Source organism: Aulonocara stuartgranti (assembly GCF_965226115.1).
Source record: "Aulonocara stuartgranti genome assembly, chromosome: 17".
In the NCBI taxonomy this organism is placed as follows: domain Eukaryota; kingdom Metazoa; phylum Chordata; class Actinopteri; order Cichliformes; family Cichlidae; genus Aulonocara; species Aulonocara stuartgranti.
Window position 1 is genome coordinate 590,390 of NC_138953.1, and position 11,965 is coordinate 602,354.

The 11,965-nt window shown below is 41.8% G+C and overlaps 1 protein-coding gene and 1 long non-coding RNA gene across 3 annotated transcripts; both read left to right on the plus strand.

Annotated features, from left to right (window-relative positions):
- On the plus strand, window positions 1–6,242 carry LOC309692636. Of its 2 annotated transcripts, none has more exons than XR_014272380.1 (3): window positions 1–83; window positions 5,854–5,972; window positions 6,055–6,237. It is a non-coding gene; the product is annotated as an uncharacterized lncRNA (long non-coding RNA). The 2 variants fall into 2 exon arrangements; XR_014272381.1 differs by having other exon boundaries at window positions 27–87; window positions 6,055–6,242.
- Window positions 6,243–8,787: 2,545 nt separating this feature from the next.
- LOC309692967 (uncharacterized protein) lies at window positions 8,788–11,965 on the plus strand. The gene is made up of 4 exons (XM_082511885.1): window positions 8,788–9,341; window positions 10,796–10,954; window positions 11,397–11,492; window positions 11,571–11,965. The coding sequence occupies exons 1-4, from the start codon at window positions 9,198–9,200 to the stop codon at window positions 11,889–11,891; spliced, it is 720 nt and encodes a 239-aa protein (XP_082368011.1). The 5' UTR covers window positions 8,788–9,197; the 3' UTR covers window positions 11,892–11,965.

Here is an 11,965-nt window from a genome sequence, read left to right on the forward strand (position 1 = left end):
TCACTGAACACAACTCCACCTCCCCCATCGCTTCACCTGCAGGCAACGACAAGATGGACACGGCAGCTATCAAAGAGGAGCTGGTCGGTAAAAAGAAAACATTTGAAGATTACTATTTTAGTGCTGTCAGCGTAAAGTTAATGCCATAACTGCATTAATGGGGCAAATCTCCGTTAACTAGTTACCGCGGATCACCCAGTGCGTGGAGCTGGGCGGCTCTAACGAGCTAACCGGGCTAACCGTTGACGCACGGCCTAAAATCCTTTCATCTCAAAAATCGACAGTCTGCCTTATGTATGAATTCTGGTTGTGCTTACTGACCTCGAACCAATTTTATGTGGTACACAGCTTAAAAAATATGTCAAAAAATGTTTTGGTACGACTTTGGTAAGCTATGAAGCAGCACTGCTTGATGGATTGTTGGAGCATTACGGCTACCGAGGAGCCTCGCAGAGTGATACGTACTCTGCTTCAACGTAATATTACCATATTATGCGTGTAAGGACCATAAATGGCATCTGTAAGAGACACGGTTACTGTGGTATATTGTAATAAGCAGCAGCTATTACTACCTCCCACCAGTAGGTGGTACTGTGTTATTGTATGTGTTCTGAGCTTATGGAGTAAAAGTCTGGACCTCCACCATAGCCTCGTCTCAGTCCTCTGTGCTTGGTCTAAAGTTATTGTTGACCACAACCCACGCTACACGGGCAGTTGGAGCAACACTGCATAAAGTTACAACATGGTGTCAGAAGTCGGCAAGACCGTGTGAACAGGGACCGCGACGTGAGTAAGCTAGCCGTAGATTAGCTAACAGTAGCCATTGCTAACGGCATGGAGCAATTCAAGCCACCATCACCGCTACTGCTCACAGGCAATTTATCTGAGACCTGGCACAGATGGGAACAAAGATTCGGACTGTATATGACTGCTACGGGTGCGTTGGAGAAGGATGAAAAGGTTAAAATAGCCATTCTTCTCCACACTATCGGCGAAGAAGCGCTTGAAGTGTACAACACGCTCACAGTGACCCCGACCGGAGACGCACTGACAATGGCGGACATTTTGAAAACGTTTAAGGAATACTGTAGTCCACGAAAGAACGTTGTTTTTGAACGCCACAAGTTCTGGTCATACCCAATGTCGGCGGATATAACAGTGGACAGATATGTCACGGAACTCCGTCAGAGAAGTAAAAGTTGTGAATTTGGGATCAATGAGGACGACATGATCAGGGATAAATTGGTGTTCAGCATAAGTGATGCAAGACTAAAAGAGAGATTGCTTCGTGACAACGACCTCACACTGCGCAAGACGATAGAAATATGCAGATCAGCAGAAGTGGCCAAGTCACAGATTCAGGCCATGCAGTCAATAACTGCAGCCCAAGACACGTCAGTGGACGCATTAAGAAAAATGCCAGGATACATTAAATCAGGACACAGTAAAAACAAACTGAGCAACGACAAACAAACAGTTTGTCACAAATGCGGCAACAAACACGCATTCCGACAGTGTCCAGCCTATGGGGCAACATGTCACAAGTGTGGGAAAAATAACCACTTCTCAAAAGTGTGCAGAGCTAGCGCAGAGAAGAGTAGACACTTCAAGAAAACAAAAACTATTAACAACATTGAAACTGATGGCGATTCACTATACATCGGCATGGTATCCAGCGACAAGCACAAGACTGGCAAATGGCATGAAAGTGTGACAATCGGAGACGTACCACTCACCTTCAAGCTAGACACAGGTGCGGACGCAAATGTGCTCCCCAGATCAGTTTATGACGAGTTACCAGATATGCCTCGGTTACAGCCCACAAAGACTGTACTCATAGCTTTTGGTGGAGCCCGCATACGTGCAGATGGTGTGGTGTCTCTCGAGTGTGAAGCACGGCAGCACAAGGCTGTGTTTGACTTTCTTGTATCAAGCCATGCAGATAAACCGATCCTAGGTGGACAAGCTTGTGAAGAGCTCCATCTGGTGCAACGAGTTGAGACCCTTGCCATGACATCCTCTGTACCGAAATCAGCTAAACCACCTTCTACCTCGGAAGAACTTGTGGAGATGTACGCTGATGTGTTCACAGGCTTAGGTGAGTTCCCTGGACTTCACCACATACATATTGACCCAAATGCAACACCTGTGATTCACGCATGCAGGAACGTGCCACTCTCCATAATGGATGCGCTGAAGAAGACGCTACAGGACTTACAAAACATAATGCCTGTCAATGAGCCTACAGATTGGGTCAACAGTCTTGTCGCCACACAGAAGAAGAACGGAACACTAAGGGTGTGCTTGGACCCTTGTGATCTGAACCAAGCAGTTAAACGCCAGCACTACTCCATTCCCACACACGAGGACGTTCGCAGCAAGCTAGCAGGAAAATCCATCTTCACCATATTGGATGAAAAAGATGGATACTGGCAGATCAAGCTGGACGAGCCGTCATCAAAGCTCTGTACCTTCAATACACCTTGGGGCCGATATCGCTTCCTCCGACTCCCATTCGGGATCAAATCAGCCAGCGAGGTCTTTCAACAAAAGAATTGTGAGACTTTCGGCAACATTCCTGGTGTATTTATCATTGCAGATGATATGATAATTGCAGCTACATCAGAGCACGAACACGATGAAATCCTGCAGAAGGTCATGGAGAAAGCAAGAGCAGCTAACGTGAAGTTTAACAAGGACAAAATTCAGTTCAAAGTTGACACAGTGAAATACATGGGCCATATCATCACGGCAGCAGGGCAGAAAGCAGATGTTTCAAAGATCAAAGCTATTGTCGACATGCCGACTCCAGAAGACAAACAAAGCCTTCAGCGTCTGCTGGGAATGACGAAGTTTTTGGCACAGTACATCCAAAATGAAGCATCGCTCACAGCACCTTTGAGACAGCTACTCAAGAAGGACACAGTGTGGCAGTGGCAGCCACATCACACAGTAGCGTTACAGACGCTCAAGTCGACGCTCACACAAGCTCCAGTGTTGAGATTTTATGACCACAAGAAACCACTAACACTGCAGGCCGATTCTTCAAAAGATGGGCTGGGCACATGCCTATTACAAGACGGACAACCTGTGTGTTACGCGTCACGAGCACTCACAGACACAGAAAAAAGGTATGCACAAATAGAAAAAGAGTTGCTAGCCATTGTGTTTGCCGCTAAACGATTCCACCAGTATGTCTATGGAAGACCAGTGACAGTGCAATCTGATCATAAACCCCTGGAGGCGATAGTGCGCAAACCGCTATGCAAGGCACCAGCGAGGCTACAAGGAATGCTGCTGCAACTACAGAGATATAATCTCACCGTCACATACACCCCCGGCAAAGACATGTTCATAGCCGACGCACTCTCACGTGCCACAACTACCAGTGACGACGGAAACGTGAGTGAAAACGCAAATGATGAAAGAGTTGTGTATGCTCTGGAGGCCACAGCAGCATTGAGCGAGAAAACATTGTGTGACCTGAAAAAAGCAGTGGCAGCAGACAGCGTACTACAAGCCGTGCGCGAAAGACACTTCAACGGATGGCCGCCCAGAAGGAAGAGTTTAGACAAAACACTCCACAGCTACTGGCCTATGAGACACGATATCAGTTTCCACGATGACATTATTATGATCGGGGACAAGATCGTAATACCCCAAAGCTTCAGGCGTGTGATCCTGGAGAAGCTGCACCTTGCCCACCAAGGCGTGCAGCACACAAAAGCCAAAGCAAGAAGAGTGCTGTACTGGCCTGGCATGTCACGCGACATAGAGACCATGCTTGAAAAGTGTGAACAATGCCAGCAAATGCAGCCAAAGAACCAGGCTGAACCGCTTATTCCACACCAGATTCCAGAGCTGCCATGGATGAAAATCGGAGCAGACATCTTCGAACTGAACGATCATCCATATCTTTTGTTAGTGGATTATTTATCAAAATATCCAGAAGTTCTTAACTTACCTGACAAAACGGCACACTCTGTGATTCAGAAGATGAAATCAGTCTTCGCAAGACACGGAATTCCCAAAGAGATAGTGAGCGATCATGTTCCATTCGCCAGCCACGAGATGAGATCGTTTGCAGCATCCTGGGAGATAAAGCTAACTTTCTCCAGTCCCGGCTTTCCTTCTTCGAATGGCATGGCGGAGCGAGCCATAAAGACTGTCAAACATGCACTTAAGAAAGCCGCACGGACTGGAACAGACCCACATCTAGTGCTGTTGTCTTTGAGGAACACTCCAGTCACAGGACTTAGTGTGTCACCTGCACAAATGTTGATGGGACGGGTTCTCCGCAGCACCCTGCCATGCACCAGTGCTGTGTTGAGGCAGTCAACCCCACAGAACATTCACGACAAAGTGCGCAGGTTGCAATCAAAGCGGAAACGCCACTATGATCAGCACGCAAGACCATTGCCTGTTCTGACCCCAGGCGAGACTGTGCACATGCAAACAAGGCGCGGTTGGGAGCCAGCTGTTGTAACTCATCGGCGAGAGGAACCACGCTCCTACACTGTGCAAACACCAGATGGTAAAGTGCTCAGGAGGAACAGGAGACATCTGAGGAAAATACACCCAAGTCTGTTCAAGGACACACCCATGGACCCAGATGAACTGTCCGTTCACACCCAAGAGCCAGTGGAGCCACCAGCAAATGACACCCCACAAAACTCTAGTCCTGCAAGTATGGACAACACACCCACATGTTACACACGCAGTGGCCGAGCAATAATACGCCCTGCCAGGTATAGAGACTAAGTGATTGGGAAACTTAAAGTCACTCTATCCTGTACCTGCGTTGTTCTGTACAAGCTAGATAACTGTCTTGTTGGAAAAGAGAGAAAATATGTCATGTTTCATATGTTCATTTTGACATGTCTTATCTAATCTGTCATGTGTTCATCTGTTTCAAAACACTACACTGATGTGTATTTGCATTGCTCAAGTGACAAGCAATCTGAGGTGTGCTCTACTTAATGTCTCAAGAATATAATATTGTTAATGTTCCTACGATTTAAAAGGTGCATTTATGTTACAAAATATTGGAGTTAAGAGGTAGTATCTTTATCTCGGAAAAGAGGGATGTGGTATATTGTAATAAGCAGCAGCTATTACTACCTCCCACCAGTAGGTGGTACTGTGTTATTGTATGTGTTCTGAGCTTATGGAGTAAAAGTCTGGACCTCCACCATAGCCTCGTCTCAGTCCTCTGTGCTTGGTCTAAAGTTATTGTTGACCACAACCCACGCTACACGGGCAGTTGGAGCAACACTGCATAAAGTTACAACAGTTACAAAGAGGATTTCAAACTCCAGGCTGTCAGTCACGCAGTAGAACTTGGAAACAGAGCAGCTGCAAAATCTGTCTTTGTTATTATGCTCAGCATCTTTTATTTTACATTTTGACTGCACAATTGTGAGCTTTTTGTTATGCACAAAAACAACATTGTTTTGGTTTATTTATGGAGCACCATTAATAAATGCACTGATAATTTAAACAGATGCTTCAGGAGTTTTATCCCACTCATACTCTCAATCCAATGTTTGTCATTCTAAGTTGTAAAACCAATCACACAAAATTATCCTTGGCTTACATAATACATCCCAGTATACTGTTGGTGCATTCCATGTAGAATACAATTTGTTAATAATAAATTAAATAAATTAAACATTTGATGTAATGTATGTTTTGTAAATTATTTGTTTTACTGTGTTTCACATGGCATTTTACAAGGCAGAATCAGCTCACTTTAGTGAGCCAAAAAAATTAGGACAGGAGAAAAAAATTCTTAAGTAATGTCAGGAAGCTGGTATTTTATTTTAAAACTAATTGCTATTTTTATTTATTTAGAGAATTAAAAGCCAACTCCAGACCACTGCTTGTCCTGATTTATGAGGGACTGATGAGGAGTTGGTAAGGAGAGGAATCAGAACAGGAGTGCCTGCCCCCCGCCCCAAACACATTATCAGGTAATGTAACTTTGGTAATTTGAGATTAATTCAGGTTTCTTTTGAATTGTTGACACTGTCCTCTCCTCTCTTCTCATTATAGCTTTTGTATGCAGTGCCAGTTCTGCTCTTTTGTCTGTTCAAGCCAAGAAGTACTCTTAAGACATCACCAGCTACGACATAGAAGAGGATTTCATTTGCCCTGTGTTTACAGTGACTGCGTCTGTTCGTTTAGGACACGAGGGGCATTGAAGTCTCACCTCAGCAGATCACACAACAGGGCTAAGAAAAGGCAGGAGATCTCAACATTTTTTTTGTGAATTTAAGGAAAACTGCTCACAGCATACATTTATTTCACATATTTTAAGGCACTTAAAAAAAAATCAGACTGTATCCTGTCCGTTCCAAAAATGTGACTATGCTACCAACAATTTAACAACCTTTACGTCACACACAAGCAGAAAGCACAAAAACTCAAAAGATATAAAAAACTGTATTAGACTGATTTCTCATGCAAATGCATGTCCTAGTGAAAGTAGCTCCCCTGATAAATCCTTAAATACCTCTCAGGAGCCAGAGACATTATCAAGTGGTTCAGGTGTAGCATCAAGTGATAAAGAGGACAATGAGTTTGTAGATTACCAATGTCTTGAACATAAAATAGCTAGACTTTTTCTATGCATGCAAACTTTGTTACATGTTTCTAACAGTGCTTTGCAGAGAATTATTGAGGAAATTAGTGACATTTTAAAATTTTCTCAGGTTCAATCATTTCAAAGAATCAAACAGGTGCTTGCTGAACAGAACATTGAGGCAGATGATGATGTAATTAAAAATATAAATGATGCACTTTTCAAAACCAACCCATTAATTATCTCAACAGAACCAAAAGGTGCATTATCTACTGATTACAAGAGAAATATTTATTTCAAGAATAATTTTCATGTAATTGAGCCTACAGAGTACATCTACAAAGCGAGAACTAGAAATACATTTGTTTACGTCTCAGTAAACCAGGTCTTGGAGAACTTATTGAAAGGGAAAAGTTTCTTTGAAAAGTTAGCATTTGATAAAGAAATTAGTGAAGGTTACAGATCATTTAGAGATGGGCAGTATTTCAAAAACAACAAGCTTTTAGGATTGCAAGATACTTGCATTAGTTTAGCTTTGTATATTGACGACTTTGAAATATGCAACCCTTTAGGAACATCTCTAAAAATTCATAAAATAACTGCTGTCTATTGTACTCAACTTATCTGCAAGGTTTCGTTCTACATTACACTCAATACAGCTTGCTCTTCTTGGTAAAAGTGTAGACGTTAAACAGTTTGGGTATGATGCTTTTCTTTATCCACTCATTGAGGATTTAAAATGTCTTGAAAGCACAGGGGTGTATGTTGAATCTTTAAATAGTTTTTTAAAGGGAACTGTATTTTGTGTCTGTGCAGATAACCTTGGGGCTCACAGCCTTGCAGGCTTTTTGGAGTCCTTTAATGTTGACAAATTTTGTCAATTTTGTAGTATTGATAAACATCAGATTGCAGCTCTTGATCCTAGAGAATTTCTGTTAGGGTCCCTGGGTCGTTGACCCAGTGTTTTGTGTTTTGGTTCTTTGATTTTGTTATTTCATTATTTTCTAGCTTTTCTTGACGGGTTTTAGGATCATTCTTAGTTTGGGTCCTCTGGGTGGGGTTTGGTTAGAGTTTTAGTGTTCTGGTTTTCTGTCTGTGTTCCGTAGTTGCTGTCTCCCCTGTCTGCTGTATCCCCACATCCAGTCAGTGTCTGTGTCTGCCCTGGTCCCACGTCTCTGTTCCCTTTGTTATAGTGCCTGCCTGTGAGTCTGTGTTATGTTTCCTGTTTTACTTTGAAAGTCCATGTCTGATGTTAATGTGTCTGGTTTTGCTTCCCCTTGTCTCGTTAGGCCTGATTTGCCCCAGCTGTGTTTCCCTCCTGTTATTCATTCCCTGATTGCTCCCACTGTGTATTTAAGCCCTGTGTTTCTCTGTGTCCGTGTCGTTTATTTTGCTGTGTGTTTTGTCAGTCCACCGGTGTTAGTTTATTTTGAGTTTTTCCAGTTATGTTATGTTTGAGTTCAGCATTAAAGCTAGTGATGGTGAGATGAAGCCTCATGATGAACTGAAGCTTTCCATCCAATTGGTCGACTCATGGTTCGAAGCATTGTGATGATTCATTTGCTCTACTGCGCCATCAAGTGGACAATTCAAGTGAAGCGGGCTCTTTGATTATAATGATGTGTAAACCTTATGTACATCTGGATAATGACACAAACTAGTGTTTGGTGCTTCACTTTTTAATAAACTAAAAGACAGAAATCAGATTATAGGATGTGTAGTGTTGTTTATTTATATTTTGGTGTTTATCATTTGTGATATTTATTACTGTGTGCATACTTTATTAGGAGAGACAAAATTTAAAAAAAAAAAACATCTCTTCCTTGCTGGTTCCATCGAAGAAGAAATGCACAAGTAACTATGTAGCACGTACGTAATCCAATTCCACAACACGGTGTGATGGGGAATCAGCTGTTTTCCTGCCCATGTTATTTCGAATCTGGCGCGAACCGATGAACCAGTCCCTGAATCAGTCACGTGGTACGGACTGCCCGCGAGGCCTCGAACGTCACTGCATACGTAATCAAAGCAAACCTCGATACGCGCTTCAGAAAAACGCCCCCGCGATTACCCGACGCACGATTCGAAGCTTCGACACACAGGACACATCACTAATTAAAGCTGTTTCGGTTTAAGTTTGTCTCTGGAGTCTGCACCTTGGGTCCTATTCCTGTCCGCACACAGCCACCTCATAACAATTTCCATTAAGAACTGTGGAACAGCATAACATTTTTCTAGAAGAGCTTGAGGATGGTCAAAGACAAAGTGTGTGTGGTGTCAAAGGTTCCTGTGCCTTAAGTGCGTTGTCCTATTTTCATCCAGTCACTGGATTTCCTCCAGATATATTACATGATTTCTTTGAAGGTGTTGTCCCTGTGGAATTGTGTTTGTGTCTTCAAGATTTAATCAGAAAGGGTTTTATTACATTTGAAGGACTAAACAAACGTATAAAATCATTTCCATATAAAGAAGATGAGGGGAAGAAGATGACAGTGGCTCAAATAGATTTTCCTTAAAGAAACCAAAGCGAGGTGAAGTCAACTTTATCCCTGATGGCCCAGAAAACTACAATGATGAGTCTCTTGAAAATGAAAGATGCATTTTGGAAGATGAAATGAAGAAGAGGGATAAGAACATGGCACTCATCACCCAAAAGATGGACATCACATTCTCTCTCAGGAGGAAAGAAGTTGTGGAGATGCAGCCCTTGGTCAAGGAAATGCAGCTCAGATGGCCAGCTCTCTTCTTGAAAGAACAGGTAAGATAATCTCTTAAATATTTAAAGGAAAACTTCTGGGTTTTTTTCTTCCCTTTTTCCCCAGTGTGGTCTTATTTCTAGAATGGAAAACGTTCATTTATTCACCCAGAAAAATTTCAAGGCATTTGGAGTTGTTAGAAAGAAATTTTAATCCCAATGTTACGAGTCAGTCGTTTTGCAAGAGAGAGCTGAGCCACGGTTATGGGGAAAGGATTCACTGAGACAACTAAGAAATGCCTGAATTAAGCCAAAAACCACTCTGGAGGGTTTTTAATCTAAGGAAATAACATTAAAATGTGTTTAAAAGCTCCAAAAAGTTGATTTTACATGATATAGGACCTTTACAATTTCTTCTGAACAACTCCAAATGCCTCGAAACTTGTCTGGGTGAGTAAATTAACGTGAGCTCCATTTCTTGTGCCCTTGAGAAGCATCTGTTTGTATCACTCCAATATCTTGTAGAAAAGGTTGAAGGCTACCGTTGAGCTAACAATGTTAGTGGTAAAATATAAAAAAATACTTGGCTCTAAAAATATGAAGCTAATTTTGGTATTACCAACAACTCTATTGAAGTGAAATCTATTTATTTGTCAACTTACTGTGTATAATAACGGATTGCTTTTATTTCGCTCTTCTCTGGGCACCCAAAGCGCTTTACAATTCCACTACTCACTCACTCACTCTCACATTCACACATCGGTGCAGGGAAACCACAGTTGTAGCCACAGCTGCCCTGGGGTAGACTGACAGAAGTGACGCTGCCATATCGCGCCACTGGCCCCTCTGGCCAGCACCAGTAAGCGGTAGGGTAAAGTGTCTTGCCCAAGGACACAACGACCAGGACAGAGAGAGCTGGGGATAGAACCAGCATCCTTCCGGTTACAGATGAGCTTCCCAACCCCCTGAACCACAGTCGCCGCAATGACTTGTCTTCACTGGGCATCTAGAATCTTTTGGTGCTGACCCTTAGCAGGCAACAGCCATGAAACTCACAGAACAGGATTGAGAAAGTCACTTACGTGTTATGAAAGTATACAAATTTGACCACAGGATGTTATTCTTACTTCATTTCTACATAACTATAAAATTAATGGAATTTTTTCAATGAATTTAAAATACAATTTATTGATTTATTTCTTTTCTGCAATGCATCCTGTAACAATTGAAACCATTATTTTGTCTTATCAACATTTGATTAGGTATTCTATAGACTTACTGTAAAATCTGCCGATCAGATTTTTCTTGGGTTTTTTTTTTTTAATACGTCAGTTATAATTTGTACCACCACTACCACTAAAAGAAAAAAAAATCCAATCAAGGCCTGACCAATAGATCAACCGAGACTAACTAAATGTTTTGAAATTAAGCTCTTTTAACCAAATTTGAAAACAATGTGATTTTTATATAATGTACCTTTAAAAGTTTTCTTCTATATTTTTTTTGTTGCTTTGTAGATTTGTGCGGAATTCTCACGCATTACCACCAAGGATCTCATGGGGACCTTCATGACTGCCCTCGACACTTACTCACTTCGGCTGATTAAGCTGTATCGAATTAGAAAAGCTGCTTTCCGCAATGACATGGATTCCCTGTTGCAGAAGTTTGATGAACAGGTAATATATAAAAATTTATTTGTGTGTGGTTTATGAGGAACCTGAAGTTCCCACTGTAACGAAAGATACTTTATTAAATATTTACTAAATTGATGTAAAAATTGTTAGTTTTCAAAAAGTGTGTCCTGAATGGGATTATAAGCTAACAAGCAGCGCTGTGTTTGGCAGATTGCAGGTCATGACAGACAGTTCAACTCTCATCCCACTCATGGCACTTTTTGTTATAAATGCTGTAATAAGTGTGCTACATTTGTTGCACATCAAAATTACTTAAAAAATAAATAAATAAAAAAAGCTGACAAAAACATGACCAATTATCTGTAATAACTCATTTCAACATCTTATTTCTTAAGGCTGTATTTTTAGCAACAACACTTAATGTGCTTTAAAAACAAAATGGTAGGTTTATAAATGAGACTGAGTCTTGATTTCCTTGTTTTAGGTCTCAAACATAGTCCAGCATCGACGAACCATCAGTTTGGAAGGGTTACCGATATTTGTTCGCGACGACGAGACCAAACTCTTCTTAACATGTCTGGTGAGTATGCAAATCTACTCAATCTTCAGTTTTGGTTTTCAGAGACTTATATGTACTGTTGTTTTTTATTTTGCATAGGATACAGATCCAGTTGAGAGGGCAACCCGAGGTGTTACGGTGGGCATCCTCACTGTTCTGGAGGACTACGTGGGACCCAACTCGCAGTCCACAGTGGTCAACACTGCCATTGTTTTGGAAGAGGACATTATTCTTGATGATCTGCCAGACCTTCCCACTGCCTTTGCCTACCTGTTTGGCCTACTTTATGGGCTCAACATGGAGTTTCCCAAAGAACTCAAGTACACATTTGAAGCTGTGCAACACATTTTTATGGAGTTGACATCTACCTGTTCCCAGAGGATAAGAAGCTTCAAAACCAAGCTCTTAACCAAAGTCTAACCTATTTGACAACATGTTCAACTCAAATGCAACTTGTGTAAAACAGAATGCAGCAATTTGTTTTGATTTACAGT